Consider the following 18,992-nt stretch of genomic DNA (forward strand, 5'->3'; position numbering starts at 1 on the left):
TTTTTGACAGCTTTTAGATGCCTCGTTTAATGATTGGTCTTCAGTTTGCTTCCCAGTACCTTTGTTGTCAGAGGGTGGAAGAACCCGTAACCTTTAATTTTCCTGGCCACGCGACAATGTTTTTGTTTTAGGTTCATTTCTAATGCACAGGAAATTCTCGGAGAGTTTACGTCATCGCCAAGTTACAGTAATTACCGTATTGACGCTACTTGTTTTCAAAACGTGGAAACTTGAGGGGCCGCGGAAGAACAATTTAGGGATTTCAAATCTCAGACTTTGTTTATTATGTTTCCGTGACTGAAGTTTTTAAGCAGGGTTGACACTGGGGTCGTGAACGGAGCTAGTTTGTCTGTCTTTAAACCCCTATTGATCCATTTCCCAGGTTGCGGCTGGGGCACAGTCCGGAGAATACATTACGTGCTCACTCCAAGGAGGGGAACCAGAAGCAGCGCTTCCTGCAGTAGTGCGCCTGCGCTATTGCCCCCGCTGACTCGCCCGCCTTCCCCCGTCCGGCTAGCAGGGGGCGCTGTGGGGCAAGGGCCTCGCTTTCTCTAGGGGCTCTGGAACGCTGCGTAGAAGGGCAAGAGGCGAAGCGGGCTGAGGGGCGTTCTATCTTTGCCTGTTCCAGTCTCTATCACCCTTTGTCCTCCAGCCTTCCCGGGCCACTGGGCCTGCAGACCTGGTTGCTAGGCGGAAGCTGGGCGCGGCGGTGGCCGCGGAGATTGCCCGGGCGTTTGAAAAGCGGTTACGCAGGCGGCAGAAGGTCGTCAAGCGGCGGGCTCGCCACTACCTGGCGGCGGGCCGGGCTGGGCTGCCCAGTAGCACTTCCCTCCGTCCGGGAGGAGTTGGGGGGCTGGGCTGGCGCCCCAGAGCTGGGGAGCGCGGCGCGCTGCCGGCGGCGGCGTCCGGGGCCCTGACGGGCGGCGGGAGCCGTTCCGGGGGCCCAGCTGGTGGTCGCGACCTCCCCGCAGTTCGCCGGCCCTCCCTTCGCCCGCGCGGACCCCGCCTGAGGCCTGCCGACCGCGACCATGGTCTCCAAGTCCGACCAGCTGCTCATCGTCGTGTCCATCCTAGAAGGTGAGCAGCCCAGGAGTGTTCTTGCAGCTGCTGCGTCCTGAGGTGTAACAGTCGCGTGGGACCGAGGCTTTGGGAACCTTACGAACCCCGTCACCTTTGCGTTTGCGGTCCCCAGAGACTTGTCCCAGTTGTACGTGGTGAGGTCTGTTAGAGAATTGATTTAAAACTCTGTCGAGGGAGTATGAGAGCTATTAGGGAGAGATGGTATTTAGCGTGGCAAGCGTAGGTAGCCCGAGAAGGTGAGGAAAAACGATTTCCATCAGAAGCTACATGTCGATGACTTCTACGTACGCGCTGAAAGTGTGCCTGGAAAGCCTGCTCAGTTCAGTGACTCCTCTTAATGCCATTTGTGAGAACGCTGCTTTTAACTCGAATACGTGTTTTAGGCGATTTCAGAAATATTGCGGAGGCCTTTCCCTTAACCAGGGACTTAGGGGACTGCAGTGGTCGTCTAGTACACGTGCCTTGAGTGAAATTTGTTTACTGGACACTCACTGAGTGTCAGGCGCTGTGCTGGGAATATAAGAAGAAAGCCGTCGTGGTTCTTTCTAAAAGCTAACAGTGTAGCATGGAGAATAAGTAATTCATCAACAAATAGTTCATCGGGGTGTGGAAGAGGTAGTGAGCATCTGTGTGAAGGAGCTGGGGGAAGTTTCCTAGAGGGGGTGACATATATTTGGAACCTAAAGGATGATTAGGAATTTGTCAGGTGGGAAAAGGCAGGAAGGGCATTCCAGGCAGAGGGAAGAGCAAAGAGCACCTAAGGTATGGACAAGCAAGGCTGTTGAGTGACTCCTGAAATTCAGTGTGATGGAAGAAAAGCTTGCAGGCGAGTGGAGGGCATAGCAGTTAATAGGTAAATTGAGGATACGTGGACAGGAAGTCATCTTCAGTGGGCTGGAGGAATGGCTGTTTTTTGTTTTTTTTTTCTGGAGGTGTATTGTGGAGGCCTGGTACTATTTGCGGGGTAAGAGAGAGGAGAAAACGTTGTAAACCTCATTTTTTGAGTTTGGGAACAGAATCCTGACCGGAAATCATAAAGTGGCCAGTTTATGCTGTTCAGTTGCTGATTTCTTTAAAGACAGAGGTCTGAAATCTCCCCATAATTTGGTTAACAAAACTATTGGGCTTGAAACTGTGCCCCAGGCCATGAGTAAACAAATATAACGCGCTGACTTTCCGTTGAAGGATGTAGGGTTCTGTCTCTTCAGGGGGAGATCATGTTACTATGCAGGACACAGTCTGTTGGAATGTAGTATAATATTAAAAATATGTGATGTGGGCTGTAAACATAGATTTTGGGTGGGAATGATGGCTGAAGTTCCTTGAATGGTAAATAAGCTCAAGATAGAAGAAAGTCACTCTTGGTGATTAAACAACCTGAGCCAGCTAGGGAGTGAGTAAGGTGGGTGGAACAGAGAGAAGATCAGCAAGATGACCAGGATGGAGGACGGTGACTATTTAGGAATATTGTGGTAAGAAGTAAGCTTGTATAGCTAGAGTGAAGAGTAAAGAAAGTCAAGGAGTTTAATGTCCTAAAAAAGTAGGGAGGCAGAATATATTCCTAAATAGGAGCGTGTTTCCTGCAAGTTGATTTTAGGAGAAGTGCACAGTGGAGAGAACTTGGAGTCAAGGATGTCAGTTAAATGTTGCCGAAAACATACCTGAAACTGACATGTGGGCCTCCCTCCAAACGGTTCCGCCCCTTGTGCTTATATTTCCACCCATCTCTGCCGGGCTGTTGTCGCAAGGCAAGAACCTGGGAGTTACCATCTTCGTGGGTTCCTTCTCCATCCCCAGCTTCCAGATGGCCACCAAGTGTTGCGGTTACTATTATTTTATTTTAAAAATAATAGTAGGTGCTTCATATAAACGTTTAAGTGAATGAGTTTCCATTGTGAGGGTCCTGCTTTAGGGCCCTCATTATCCACCTAATCTATTGTCATAATCTTTTCAGCAGTCTGAAAATGTTTTTATCCTTTCCAGAAGACATCTGCCATCCACATTGCTACCTGCAGATAAGCTTTCTGAAATGCAAATCTAATTTTCTTAAAATCCTTCATTATCCTGAATGATAACATCTCTGCCTAGAATAGTATACGTGACCCTTTATGGTAGACCTCCTGCCTACCCTTTCAGCCTCATGTCTCCTCTGTCCATGTGTTCATATGTTCCCAGCCTTTGTCTCCCTTGAGCTGCTTCCAATCTTGAGTACACTTTTAGAAATGTGCTTTATTCAAAAGTAAATGGTGGGTTTTCTGCCATGAGCAATATGTGGGTTGCGTACTAGATTCCAAGGATGAAAAAGACAGGGTTTATGCCCTCCAGGTGTTCATTCGTTATCTTTGGGAAGACACAGGCACCTGCTTTTTCATTACATATCCTCTTTTTTCAGACTTACTGGAGGTTATTGTTAACGATAGTATGACTGAAACTATAGGGTGTTTTTTGACGTGTGAAATTCATTTTGGGAAATCTAGTGATCTTTTAGAGCAGCTGAAGATGAGGTCCAGAGAGAGGCCTCTGTGAGTGCCTATTAGGAGAGCCATACGTGGCTGGGGCTGTATGTCTGTATGTGGCAAGTCTCCTGATTGGGAACTTCAAATGAGAGCTTCAGGTTGAAACTCACAGGTTTGCAATCAAGGCCTCTCTGACCAGCTTAATTCCTTACTGAGCAGGCTGGATCATGGTGAGAAGCAGTTGCAATGTGTTTATTTAACAGTGGTTAAAACTCTTCATGAAAATCCACCTCACTGGACCTGTAAACAGGTTGAGTAACTCTGCGTGCTTTTTCTTTAGTTCTTTAGCTTCTTGTTTTCAGCATTTTTAAGTGTGTTTCTTTCCACCACATTCTCAATTCCTGGAGGGCAAGTACTCTTTAACCCTTTTTGCATCACATCATCTGACTTAATACCTGCCTCTGAATATGGCTTCAGTAAACAATGAAGGATGGAGTTGGCAGTACAGAAGAAAAGTGATATGTAGATAGAATATTTTACTATTTCTTGATAATACCCACAGTGTCTTTCAGAATAGAATGAATACATGTGTTCATGTTTCTTTGGCTAAATAACAAAATATTCTTAACTGCTATAATAGGAAAATTAACATGAAAGTAAATTTGTTTTTGCTAATTTGATTATTTCCCAACTCTCCAGATAACTGTTTCACATTAAATACTTGTACAGTGATATCAATGTCTAATATTGGTATGATCACATTTTTAACTCTCTAATTGTAAATGTTACTAAGATTGTTGCTGAGCCAAGTGTGAACCAAGGACAACACTGACATCACCTGGGATCTTGTGAGAAATGCAGACTCTCAGGCCCACCCTAGACTTCTGAACCATAATCTACAGTTTTCAAATAGGGATCGTAGGTGATTCATATGCATATTAATGTTTGAGAACCACTAATTTGTAAATTACAACTTTCAGTTTGATTCATGTTCCTTGTAAGTTGTGAATTTCACTGCCTTTGTGAGTATGTGTTAGCAAGGTAGTTTATGGAATATATGATAAGACTTCTGTCCATTTTTAAGACACATGCTAAATGGTCATATTTGATTTTTGTACACTTCTCATTAACCTGTATAATCTCTTTTTTTCAGGTCGCCATTTCCCCAAACGTCCAAAGCATTTGCTTATAGTCGAAGCAAAGTTTGATGGAGAACAGTTGGCCACTGATCCTGTGGACCATACTGACCAGCCAGAATTTGCTACAGAGCTAGCCTGGGAGATTGACAGGAAGGCGCTTCATCAGCACAGGTGACTTCTTTTCAGTTTATTCTGCTTCTTCTCAAGCTGTTATAAATAAATCCATTTATATCTCTGAGGTTATAGTAATGATAATTTTGAATGCTTTTTTTAATGTGTCAGGAAATTTTCAAAATACTTTTCAACAATAATTCATTTCAATATCAGAGTAACCTTATGAAATAGGTATTATTATTTCCTCTAAATTCTAAAAGAGAAAATGGAATCCTAAGAAGTTAAGTCACTTGCCCTCAGTTAGTCCGTTAGCTGAGTGTGGTAGAGTCCAGCCAGTCCAGCTCCAGAAACTTAAGTTTTTAACCACTAACCTAGCTTTTTTGTTTTTGATAATGTCTGAGAGAACAGAATATTCTAGAAGTGCTAGTAATGAAATATTAAATATGGTTTGTAATTCATTGTAATTTCTATTAATTTGCTTATTATAGATTTTACTTGACTTGCCAGGTTTCATAGTCACTCCATTAGGTATAATGATGGTAAAATCTAATCAGCTTACTGTATAAGCCAGTAGAGGGGTTCCAGATTCAAAAGAACTTGTGCTAGACCAGTCAAGGTCATGCTTACAGAACATTGTCATGTATCATATTAAATTATTACATTATTGTTAATTTAATAGTTCATGATTTTATGATTTTATATAGGTATTTAATTCCTAAGTTTTATTTTGGTTCTTTAGCTACAGAAAGAGCTATATACATATGTGTATTTATAGTTTTATATATGTGTGACAATATAAGAAAAACAATTTAAAATCAGTCTTGAGAATTCATGATAACATTTGACTCTCGAAGAGCTCTAAATATTAAAGAAGCTTAAGAAACATGACCTAGAGGAGAGCTTCTTCAATGAGTGAGAATGAGATTTTTGACATGTTTTGTATATTAGTTGGTCTATAGATAAGTAGACATAATTAACGGTTCATGCCAGTTGAGTTCTCAGAAAATACAGAATAGATACAGGTTACCAACAAAATGAAAATTGTCTTCATATCAGACAGCTTTTTCAAGGCTAATAGAAAGTTCAATTTTAAGTGAAAGCTATTTTATCACATAAATTGTTTTGTTACAGGCTGCAGCGTACTCCTGTCAAACTCCAGTGTTTTGCCTTGGATCCTTTATCTTCAGCCAAGGAAACTATAGGTTACATAGTTCTAGACTTAAGAGCTGCTCAAGAAACAAAGCAGGTATTGCCCTTTCTATGTTTTATAACTGACTGTGTTAGACAGTTGATTATTTTCAATAGATATCAGATTGAAGGAAAGGACTGAACCTAGAGAGCATGGGCTTGAGCCAGGATGGTAGTTCTTACATTTTCATGAATTTGATTTAGAAAATCCTGTTTTGGTCATTCCTTGACCTAGAATTATCTTTCTCAAAGAAATTTCTCTCTGAGCTCAGACATATGTCCAAGTTGTTGTTTGCTTGAGCTTAACACGTACAACTCCTGAGCAGTGCCTTCAACGGGGGCAGTCCTCTCATGTTACGTGCTTCAGGTTGCTGCTCTTCTTCCAGCGTTGCAAGCTAGAAAGAGGTTCTTTCTCAGCACCTCCCTTTTCCAGCCTCCACAGCTACCCTATACAGTTTTTCCCCTCCTGATTTGTCTGCTCTTCTGTATTGTCACTGCATCCCAGCTTAAGCCCATCATTTCTCATGGAGGCAGTCATAGCACCCTCTGACTGGTGTGCCTGCGTCCTACTCCTCACATTCCATATGAAGGAGTCAGAGTAAGTGACCTTATGGCAACATACTCCTGTTATATAACAGTATCCCTACACACTTTAAAAAAAAGAAAGCAAAAGGAACTCACGGCCTTGATTCCTGTGTTAGTGCTTTTGTTATTGAAAAAGTTTCTTCTTAGGTCTTTTTAAATATCTTCCAACCTTTTTGTATATTGCTTACTTCAGAAATGCTTAATTTTGGGTTTTCTTAATGATGTAATTTTGTCATAAATTTCTTAAGAAAAAAAATGTTCATTTTATTGTAAAGTCCTCTATTCTTGATTTGAATCCTAAATTAGGGTTCTGTGACAAAAAGTTGATCTGTTACTAACATTTTTGCTGCTGATAGCAATGATATTTACAACTGAGCAGTCAGCCTGGCCCAAATTTCAAATATTCAGAAGAAACTGGAATTTTTAAATGCTTTGAAAGAGGGTTTGTTGCTCCTCCTTCCTGGTGTACCCATCACCTTTCTGTCCCTCGGTCTTAAAAAAGGTTTTCTTTCTTTGGTATTAGACCCTGAACCAAGAGCCGTGATTGTGCCCCTGATGTTTCTCTTACCCAGCTTCTCCCCTGCAACCCGCACAGACACTCCTGCAGTCGCTTAGGTACAGAGGAGGTAGACCTCTTAGGAGGAGGAGATCTGGGAGGCTGTCATGCCTTTGAACGCCCTTGGCATCCCTTCTCCCCTCCTCTAGTCCTATAGGACAGTTTGTCACCATACTTGTGATCAAAGTTAGGGAGAAATGTTTCAAAAATTATGTTAGTTTTTCAAAAACCAATTGTTGTCTTGCTTATTCTTATGTGTTTGCCAGCAGAAATATTGAAAGTTAGCCAGTAGAATATTTGAAGTTCAAAATAGATTGTCTGTAAATAAACAGAAATATAGAAAAACCCAGACTTATTTTTTTGAGTTATATAACAGAAAAAAAATGTTATAAATTTTGTGGGTAGCTAAAAATATTTTTCCAAGCTTATACTTAAAATGAGAAAATATCTGTCTTAAGAGATATAGCAACAAACTATATTATGAATATATGAATAATACATGAATGATATTTATATGTAGCCTTTAAAAAAAACTTAGTTGCGAAATTTTTTTTTAAACCTATGGCCTGAGTAATTGTATTGTGCTTATCAAACATAACTGAAATGTAAAACAGCAACTTTTGGGTTTGAGCAGTCAGCACAAGCACCAGTTACTCTGCTTCTAGGTAAGAGCAGTCGGAGTAATAAGGCTCCAGGCTCTGAGATGTGGCCCTGCAACTAATGATGCACATGATCCAGAGCCTTGCTCTTTTGCAGGCTACTTTGGGTACTAAAATTTCTGAGGTTGCTCTGGGGGTAGGGAGAATATTTTATCCTGTGAGAAAGGCTTTATATTAATGTATCAGTTAAGTGCATGGTTCATAACCTAGCACTCTACCATTAGGCCTTTACTTTAGTAGTTTTTTAGTGTTTTTTTTAACATTCAGCTTTTCTTTCCTTTATTTAATATATATGTAACAAAGCAGAAATGTGGCAGACAGAAAGGGCAAAACAGATAAAGTGAAAAGGGGTTTGGGAAATGGAAAATTGGTTTCTTTTTTTCTTTTTTTTTTGTTTAAGGGATGAAGTGAGATTTGGGACAGGAGAGTAAAGACAGAAGGAAATATATTGTTTTCTTCTCTTTAATGTATTCCTTGTTGAATCATGGGAATAGAAGCAAGGAACCTAAACAACCTAAATTTCTACTCAGTTCTTTCAAGAGGAAATTTGGGACTAATTTCCTAAACAGGACTAATTGCTTTTGAGGAAAATGTGAAGAAAAAAATTTTTAAGAGGAAAAAGTATCGAGAAACTACAGGAAATTTGTTTGGAACCTTATAGAACATTTCCCACTACTGTTTATTTCCTATTAACTGTTAAGATGTTCTGTTGTTGTTTTATCATGTTGTTATTCTCTAGGCACCAAAGTGGTACCAGTTGCTGAGTAATAAATACACCAAGTTCAAGTCTGAGATACAGATAAGCATTGCTTTGGAAACAGACACAAAGGCACCAGTGGATACTTTTAAAGCAAAGGGAGCCCCACCTCGAGATGGAAAAGGTTTGTGCGTCATCTCTAAAGTCATTCTGGGAGAGGTTACCTCTGGAGCTCTTTGGTGGGGGTATTCTAGGGAGGTAAATGCGGGATTGTAACCTGATTTTACTTCAGTGCATGAGACAAATGTGCAACATTTAACATGTAACACTTGTTGCTTTTAGCTCATTTACAAAACTTAACAGATGCTTTTCTTTATTTGATATATAACAGCAAAACAGAATTTTGTATTGTTTTTAAAAAATATTTTAAAATTAAAATAATTTAATTAAAAATAAATGCTGTTTAGTAAAACTTTCTTCCTAATGATTGCAGGAAAGCCCAAAATCGTTATGCTGTTCTCTGTTAACTCAACTGTAATTTAACAGAACTTTTATATTTTTCTGTCTCTTTTTTTAAATTAATAAACTTTATTTTTTAGAGCAGCTTTAGGTTCATAGCAAAATTGAGTGGGAAGTTCAGAGTGTTCTTGCATACCGTTTCCCCCATCAGTATCTCTCACCAGAGGGGTATATTCATTCAAATTGATGAATCTACTTTGGCACATCATTGTCACACAGAGTCCATAGTTTATTCTAGGGCTCATTCATTTTTGGTGTTGTATATTCCATCAATTTTCACAAATGTGGAATGACATTTCCACGATTATAGTAGCCTCCAGGATAGGTTCAGTGCCATAAAAATTGTGTGTTCTGTTTACTCATCCCTCCCTGCCCCACGACCCCTGGCAGCTGCTGATCTTTTCACTGTCTTCATATTTTTGCCATTTCCAGAATGTCATATCATTGGAATCATAGCAGTATGTAGCCTTTTCTCATTGGCTTTTTTCATTTTGTAAAATGCCTTTAAGGTTCTTCTACATTTTTTTGTGCCATGATAGCTCATTTCTTTTTAGTGCTGAATAATATTCCTTTGTCTGGTTGTACTGCAGTTTATTATCCACTCAAGTACTGAAGGACTTCTTGGTTGCTTCCAAGTTTTGGCATTTATGACTAAAGCTGCTATAAATGTATGTGCAGGTTTTTGTGTGGGCATATGTTTTTAATTCATTTGGGTAAACACCAAGGAGTGTGATTGCTAGATCATGTGGTAAGAATATACTTAGTTTTATAAAAAACTGCCAAACTATCTTCCATTTTGCATTCCCACCTACATTGAATAAGACTTCCTATAGCTCCACATCCTTGCCAGCATTTGATGTTGTCATTCTAATAGATGTTGTGGCATTTTGTTTTAATACTCAGTTCCCTGATGATACATGGTGTTAACATGTTTCTATATGCTTACTTATCATTTGTATATCTTTGGTAAGGTATCTTTTTTGCCCATTTTTTAATTGTTTGGTTGTTACTGTTTCATTTTAAGAGTTGCTCATATATTTTAGTTAACAGTCCTCTATGAGATATCTATTTTGCAAATCTTTTTTCCCTGGTCTGTGACTTGTCTTCTGATTGTCTTGACATTGTCTTTAGTAGAGCAAAAGTTCTTTAATTTTAGTGAAGTCTAGCTCATCAATTCTTTCATGGATCAGGCCTTTGATACTGTATCTGAAGTCATCACCATACCCAACATCATCTAGGCTTCTCCTGTTATCTTCTAGGAATTTTACAAGTTTTTATTTTACACTTAGGTGTGTGGTCCATTTTGAGTTAACTTTTGTTAAGGGTGAATTTGTGTGTATGTGTGGACTGACTTTTTACATGTGGATGTCCAGTCACTGCAGCAGCATTTGTGCTGCTTCAGCCTGTGTTCAATATTGAGTTGGCCTCCTTCAGTACTGAGTTGACTAGTTTGGGTCTTCTACTTCTTCATATAAACCTTAGAATCAGTTTGTTGATGTCCATAAAATAGTGAGAATTTGACTGGAATTTCATTGACTCTATAGATCAAGGTGAGAAGAATTGACATCTTGACAACATTGAGTTGTCCTGCCCATAAGCATAGAATACCTCTCCATTTATTTAGTTCTTTGAGTTCCTTTGTCAGAATTTTGTAGTTTTCCTCATATAGATCTCTACATATCTTGTTAGATTTATTCCTAAGTATTTGTTTTCTGTGCTGATGTATTGTTTTTAATTTCAAATTCCATTTGCTTATGACTGGTGTATTGAAAGCTGTTGGCTTTTGTATATAAACTTGTATCATGCAGCTTTGCTGTAATTGCTGTTTAGTTCTAGTTTTATCATTGAATCTTTCCATTGCTAGATATTCTACATAGTCATGTCTTCTGCAAACAAAGTCAGTTTTATGTCTTTCTTTCCAATCTACATGCCTTCATTTCCTTTGCTTGTTTTATTGCATTTGCTAGGATCTTTAGTATGATATTGAAAATCAGTGTTGAGAGGAAATATCCTTGCTTTTTTCCTGATCTTAGTGGTAAGGCTTTTCACCATTAAGTATGGTGTTAACTCTAAGTTTTTTTATAGATGTTCTTTTTCAAGTTGAAGTTACTCTTTATTTCTAGTTGCTGTGAGAATTCTGTTATGAATGAGTATTGAATTTTGTTAGATGCTTTTTCTGCATCTGTTGATACAATCGTGGTTTTTCTTCTTTAGCCATGTGATGGATTACATTAATGGATTTTCTAATTTTTTTTCAAACATCCTCACTAATTTTTTCCCCATCTATTTTGCCCATTCCCTCATCCCCAACTCCAATGGCTTCCGCCAGTCTGTTCTCTGTATTTGTGAGTCTGTTTAAGTTTTGATTTTTCATTTGTTTTTGTTTTTTTTTAGAGTCTACATATAAGTGAAATCACATGGTGTTTTCTTTCTCTGTCTTATTTCACTTTAGTATGTATTGTAATTTTTTGTTGAAAGGCAGACATGATATTTTGGATTAAAGGAACATAGGCTTTTAGTAATATAGTGGTAAGATGTGGGGGCAGGGGAAATGTTTATAGTCTATGATTAGGTTTCAGTCTTTTGATGAGCCTTTGCCCCTATACTGTTTGGATTTGTCTGTTATTAGATTTAAGTTATACATCTTTGGCAGGAATATCACAGAAGTTGTATTCTGTTCTTCTCATTGAATCTTACCAAGTGGAGCACAATTTTGATTGTCTCATTACTGATGATGTGTCCTTTGATTACTTGATTAAGGTAGTGTCTATGTGTGCAACTGTAAGCTTATGCTTCTTTTCTTTGTAATTTATAAGTATTTTGTGGGGAACAGTTAGAAAATTATGAAAATATTCATTCCTCATTAAACCTTCAATTTATTCATTTATATATGTTGGATAAGTATAGACTTAGTTTTATTTTTTTATTTAGTGGGTTATAATCTCTATCATAATTGTTCCAGATTTGGGCATTGGGAGCCCCTTCAAGTCTCTTCTATTTCCTTTTGCCTTTCTCCAGAATTCTTTGAGCTTTTTCTTGTTTCTGGCCCAAGAAGGTGACTCAGGCTCATCTTGTACTTTACGTGTCTCAGCCCTGGAATTAGCCATTTCTTTAAGGGGTCCTGCTTCCTTTTAGTAAAGAATGATGTTTAGAAATCAAAATCCAGGTGCTAGGAATGCCAGTTGCTATTGGCGTATTGCTGCTTCCAGGCCCTTTCAGTACATACACACACATATATATATATATATACTCATACACTTATATGTATGCTCACACACACATACATATACACACGAGTATATATACATGTATACCTTTATATCTCTATTTACCCATACCTATATTGAACAGCATACATTCACAGTGATATTGTCAATCCTTCAATTCCTACACCACAAGGTTTATCCTAGTATTCTCCTTTCCATACTTGTAACTCCCTAACAAAGAGAGACATGTCATAATTGCTGTTTTGACTTCTAAGCTCTCCTGACTTTACCGTTTAGTGGCTACCTTTACTGAAGTGCTCATTGTCAGATGTAGTGCTGTCTCAACAACACCATGAAAGCTTTGCAGAAAGAAAAAAACTGAGGCTGAAGGAGATCATAGGGTTTCACAGGACTTGGACTGGAACCTTGGTGTGTGTGACTATAGTGTCTGTACTCTTAACTGTTACTCTGTTTTTTGCCAGTGTGGAGTAAGCAAATTTCCTCAGGCTAATTCCTGAAGTAGTCAAGGATAGCTTGTTGATAGGCTTTGCATATATAAAATGTTGACAAGCCCTGATAGACTGCCTTCCAAAACATTGTACTAGTCTGTAACCTGCCAATATGGGAAGTGCCCACTTTGCTGCATTCTTCAGTCACTTCATACTAAGCCTATTTGATTATATCAGCTCTCTTGTCAATATTGTTTAATGGTTTTCTCTTATTCTTAGAAAACTATCCAGATGTTTCAACATGGCATTCAAGAAGACTCTTTACGATATGGCCTTGGCTTATCCCTCCAGCCTCACTTCTTTGTGTATGTCAGTCCTCACTGTACCCTCTAGTACATGGCACTGATTTTAGTTCTCTAACCACATGCCTGCTATTCTGAGTTTTGTACATATTGTTCCTTCTGCCTAGAATACTTTTTTTTACTCCCTTATTCTCTGTTCAGTTACCTTTCTCATTTCAGTTAAATTTTGCTTATTTTTCAGTTCCCAGTTTAGGTTTACTTCCTTCAGGAGACCTATGATGCCTTTTCTGTGGGGTTTATTCAGTTTAAGTCTTGAAAATGTTATCTTCTTTCAAAATGTGGCATTTATGTGCAGAAAGAAGATGGTGATTAAATAAGGTTTCTTTGAAGACTGTGTATAAGATCAAAGGGAACCGTATCGAGATATTAACCATATTCATGAAAACTGCCAAGCAAAGTAAGAAATATAAAAACCAGCTTTCAAAACCTTACAATGATTTATGTCAAACTGTAATGTAGTTTAATTGTGTTTTTCTCCATAAAGTACCTGCCAGCCTCTCTGGACTTGATCCCAAGGATATTGTGGCAGTGCTGAATGAGGAGGGAGGCTACCATCAGATCGGACCCGCTGAGTATTGTACTGACTCCTTCGTTATGTCAGTGACCATAGCGTTTGCCACCCAACTGGAGCAGGTGAGGATTTCCCTCAGATTAGTGATTCATGCAGAACTTGGAAACATTTTATTTTTTAAAATCTGCTTTGTAAGTATTAAAAAGATTTGCAAGTAGACTTTTTTACTTTTTAAAAGTAATTTAGAAAAATGTTTTCTTCCACATCAGAAAGCATTTTTGCTTTAGGAAAAGTAATTGGAATAATCTTGATTGTAAGAGAATAAATTAAGTCTCAGGAGTTAGAAGAAAGATAATCAGCAAACATTGTTTCACATTGTATACTGTGTTGCATGGTAAGGCTGGTATAAAAGGATTTTTTTCAAAGTATTGAATAAATTGCTTTTTGGAAAAATATGCAGTGTGAGGAACACCTGGTCTCAGTCATACTTAATAGGTGTCAGATCTGGGATTAGATTTTACCTTACTTACAAGCTAATGAATTAGCCTATTATGGTTTCTTGAATGCTAGCAGAAGACAGAGGTTCCTGGGTCAGAGACAAAGGACTGCATAGTGAGCAGTTCATACCAGCATGTTCCCTTCAGTTCCCCTGACCCAAAGCTGTGTGGGATGGTACAGAGGGACCCAGGTTGTTCCGCACGCAGTGGGGTTTGCGTCACAGCTAAGGAACACAGTGCTTAGGGAGTATACCACTTTTATTGTAAGCAGTCCTGATCTCTGTCCAGGAAAGTGTTCGTTGCTTCCTCAGGGTTACCAGCTGCATACACAGCACTGGGAGCTGGCCTGGGTGAGAGTGGTCAGGGCCTCTCAGGCTTGGCTCAGTCAGCGCAACATGCAGAGATGCTCGGGGCCCATGGTAGACCATCTCTTCTCAGTAGCAGCTCAACACAAAATTAGCTGTTAGTCTGTTGTCTTCACACAATCAAGTCTAGTTTCTTTGATATGTTGGTCTTTAGCAGCTGAAATAAATTATCTTCAAAAATAGGGAATATGGCTTGTGACTCTAAACTTTTTATCAGATTATCCACTTTCTTAGAGATAAAAAAATTCCTACATAGTATACATTCACAAGTGAAATATGAGTTAGTGACCACATATTTATCTGACTTGGGAGATTTATCAGTTAAAGATTTTTCTCGGGAAATATGTTTAACTGTGTCACACTGAATTCATGCCCACTATAAGAAGTACTTATGTATCTACTCTTTGAGCTTTACTCTTCCTCTCCTAGTTTGGTACTGTCATTTCCTTATTGATACTTGATGTATGTGCTTTTGTCTTTCTCCATCAAGTTCCTTATATTTCTTTTCCTCATAAAGCTCTGTTTGTGGATTGCCCTAGCTGAATATGTCACTCTGTTTGGGGACAGCCAGATGTCCACTGTCTTTTCATTAACCACATCAGAACATACATTAGATAATGAGTCTACTGCATTTTTACTGTATTATTAAATATCTGCAAAGCATTTTAAATTGCTACTTTTAATATTCAACTCCGTAGGGAGGCATAATTGTTAATATGCATCAGTCACTTATTATGCATTATGTTCTATGAATTAGGCATTGTGCTATTTTGCACATGTTGCATTTTAGTCCTACTGCAACTTTAGGGCAATAAACTAACGAGACATACCTTTTCTGATGCACTTTAGTGATTTAGAGCATGATGCTATAATGCTGTAGAATGTAGGAATGAACTCAGAGCAGGAAGACTACACTGTTTCTAAATCCAAGGATGATAAAGGATTTGTAAAAGAATCTCTTTTAGTGAGAATTACTCAGAATTAAATGTACTATGAAACATTGAAAGTTACATGTTTATTATAAGTTTTACTGCTTTCTGATTATGGAAGAAAGGAAAACAAAAAAAGTCTCTTCTAACTCAACTCCTCAGAAATAATCACTATTAAGTGTAGTATATTTTTTCCATAGACATTTTCCCATTCACATAACAACATCTGACTATGTACTAGGCAGAGTTATAGAATTGAACATGTATTATCTCTTTTAATCCCAACAACCCTAAAAGAAAGAGTGAAAGATGAAGTGGTCAGTCCGGGGCTTCACAGCAAGCCGACAATGGAACCAAGTTGGGGGTTGGAGGCTTACCCCAGAATGTGCGCTCTTAACAGCTGCAGGTTATAGGTGCTGCCTCTCAGGATGTATAATTCCATGTAACTAAAATCCACAAGGTTAAAATTGCAATTAATACATTTTAAAGTATAGGATTAAATAGCTATATTAAAATAAGCGTTTTTATAAAGTAATAAATGACTGAGTACTACATGAAGTTAGTTTATACTTTACGTTAAATAACAAATAACTTGATTAATTATTTACTGCATGCTTTGTATTAGGCTGTTTTAATCTAAGTAGTTAGTACTTTTCACAAACTGTCCTGTGACTTTTTTTTTACCTAACAGTATGTCTTAGATTACTTTCATGTCAGTGTAGCATTATTTAGCAGCCACACTGTTTGATAACTCTAACATTTTAAGCCATCTACTATTGATGAACATATCAATTATTTATAGTTTATTTTTTTAACAACATACTAGCAAGCATTAAGGGTCTGTTAGAATATATTTTATATTTTACGGGACAAGAATCTCATATCTTTATCTTTTGTGACAATGAAACTACCAGCTTTGAGAAGTAACACTTCTAGTACAGAAGGCTTCCTTTTGCACCTGTTAATTTATAGGTCTCCAAATTTTGATAAAGTGGCTAAAAAGCTTTTTTCTCAAAGGCCTAGACTAAGATGTTACATTAAAGAGCCTGGGTTAAGATTTTTAAAAAACCTCATTTATAAAGAGGATGGCAGAATAAAGATATGAAATAAGGTATGAGGAAATAAGGAAAGCCCAGTTTAAAATATTTTACCACTGTCTTGTGGAATAGGCCAGTTGAATGAAATGCAAACTTCAAAGAAACATGAATCTATAAAAATATTTTAGTTTAATTAATTTTTTAAAGTTTATCTTAAGAAAATCATAATTTGGCAGAGATTTAGAAATTTTAAGTGATTAATAATAAGAGTTGAAATGAAAAAATCAACATTTTAGGAAATATTGTTGAAGTTCACCAGACATTTCATAAGCATATTTAGTGGTTTACAAAGTAATACTCTTTCTCTTTTTCTTTTCTCTTTCAATGTTTAGTTAATTCCATGTACTATGAAACTTCCAGAAAGACAGCTTGAATTTTTCTTTTACTATTGTTTATTGGGAAATGATGTTACAAACGAACCCTTCAATGATTTGATCAACCCAGACTTTGAGCCAGAGAGAGCATCTGTTCGAATACGTAGCAGTATAGAAATACTTCGTGTTTACCTAGCCCTTCAGTCTAAACTTCAGGTAAGTACTGCAGAAAATTGTTTTTTAATAGAGATGATTTTTTAAGCATTTGAGAGGTACCTAAATTCTGTCTTGTTTCAGTAGTGAAGGTCACCATTCTGCCACATCTTTTAATTGTTAGGAGTTTTACTGACTTGTAAAGTCTTAGTGTAATAGTTACTTCAGACTTTTAGGAGATATTACCTCCTTACCTAGTTGCTGTGAGAAGAGGTGTATCAGTTATCAGTCCTTTATAATAAAAAATTGTACATGGAGCCTAAAGTTGTGGGCACAAGGAAGGTTTCATTATTATGAGTAGAGATAGTAGATCTAGGCACACAGCTCACCCTCTACATTTCATAATTGACATACCTTATTGTGATTAGAAGCGAAGAGATAATCCAGCTTTCTAAAACTACTGCCCTTATATTGAGAACTTTTTGTAAACTAATTTATTTTATTTTATTTTACTTTAATTAAGGTCTCATTGAAATACACTCATGACGGTTTCATAAGAAAAACAATGTGGTTATTACATTCACCCTTATTATCAAGTCCCCCCCATACCCCATTGCAGTCACTGCCCATCAGTGTAGTAAGATCTACAGAGTCCCTACTTGTCTTCTCCATGCTATACTGTCTTCCCTGTGACCCCACACACACCATGTGGACTAATCATCATATCCCTCAATCCCCTTCTCCCTTCCTCCTCACCCACCCTCCGTCCTCACCCCCCCTCCCTCCCTCACCCCCACCTTTGGTAACCGCTAGTTCCTTCTTGGAGTCTGTGAGTCTGCTGCTATTGTCTTCCTTCAGTTTTGCTTCGTTGTTGTACTCCACAAATGGTATTCATCTTTCTCTGCCTGACTTATCTCACTGAGCACAACATCTTCTAGCTCCACCCATGTAGTTGCAAATGGTAGGATTTGTTTCTTTCTTATGGCTGAATAGTATTCCATTGTGTATATGTAACACCTTTATCCATTCATGTACTGATGGACACTCAGGTTGCTTCCATATCTTGGCTATTGTAAATAGGGTTGCAATAACATAGGGGTGCATATGTCTTTTTGAATCTGAGAACTTGTTTTCTTTGGGTAAATTCCTAGGAGTGGAATTCCCAGGTCAAATGGTATTTCTATTTTTAGTTTTTTGAGGAAACTCCACATTGCTTTCCACAGTGGTTGAACTAGCTTACATTCCCACCAGCAGTGTAGGAGGGTTCCCTTATCTCAGCATCCTCACCAGCATTTATTGTTCCTAGTCTTTTCCATGTTGGCCACCCTAACTGGTATGAGGTGGTATCTCATTGTGGTTTTAATTTGCATTTCTCTGATAGTTGGCGATGTGGAGCATCTTTTTGTGTGCCTGTTGGCCATCTGAATTTCTTCTTTGGAAGAAATTTTTTAATTTTTAATTTCCTCTACCCATTTTTTAATTGGGTTATTTGTTTTTTGGGTATTGAGGCATGTGAGTTCTGTATATATTTTGCATGTTAACCCCTTATCAGATATGTCATTTACAAATATATTCGCCCGTACTGTAGGATGCCTTTTTATTCTGCTGATGGTGTCCTTTGCTGTACAGAAGCTTTTTATCTTGATGTAGTCCCATTTGTTCATTTTTGCTTTTATTTCCCTTGCCCAAGGAGGTACGTTCAGGAAAAAGTTGCTCATGTTTATATTCAAGAGATTTTTGCCTGTGTTTTCTTCTGAGAGTTTTATGGTTTCATGATTTACATTCAGGCCTTTGATCCAGTTCAAGTTTACTTTTGTGTATGGGGTTTGACAATAATCCAGTTTCTTTCCCTTGCATGTAGCTGTTGAGTTTTGCCAACACCAGCTGTTGAAGAGGCTGTCATTTCCCCATTGTTTGTTCATGGCTCCTTAATCATATATTAATTGACCATATATGCTTGGGTTAATATCTGGACTCTCTATTCTGTTCTACTGGTCTGTGGGTCCGTTCTTGTGCCAGTACCAAATTGTCTTGATTACTGTGGCTTTGTAGTAGAGCTTGATGTTATGAAGCATGATCCCCCCTGCTTTATTCTTCCTTCTCAGGATTGCTTTGG

The 18,992-nt window shown here is 38.2% G+C and overlaps 1 protein-coding gene across 4 annotated transcripts in view; it reads left to right on the top strand.

Moving 5' to 3' along the window:
- The first annotated feature begins 539 nt into the window (after positions 1-539).
- Positions 540-18,992, top strand: part of CEP120 (centrosomal protein 120) — a 66,634-nt gene continuing 48,181 nt past the window's right edge. For 2 of the 4 annotated variants that reach the window (XM_073222021.1, XM_073222022.1), the window contains exons 1-6: positions 540-1,077; positions 4,690-4,846; positions 5,921-6,035; positions 8,517-8,658; positions 13,495-13,643; positions 16,742-16,939. In XM_073222021.1, the coding sequence (XP_073078122.1) occupies positions 1,029-1,077; positions 4,690-4,846; positions 5,921-6,035; positions 8,517-8,658; positions 13,495-13,643; positions 16,742-16,939 (810 nt within the window). In that variant the 5' untranslated portion in view covers positions 540-1,028. The remainder of the gene's footprint in view (positions 1,078-4,689; positions 4,847-5,920; positions 6,036-8,516; positions 8,659-13,494; positions 13,644-16,741; positions 16,940-18,992) is intronic. The other 2 variants (XM_073222020.1, XM_073222023.1) reach the window with 1 other exon arrangement.

Source organism: Manis javanica, chromosome 14 (assembly GCF_040802235.1).
Source record: "Manis javanica isolate MJ-LG chromosome 14, MJ_LKY, whole genome shotgun sequence".
Taxonomy (NCBI): Eukaryota; Metazoa; Chordata; class Mammalia; order Pholidota; family Manidae; genus Manis; species Manis javanica.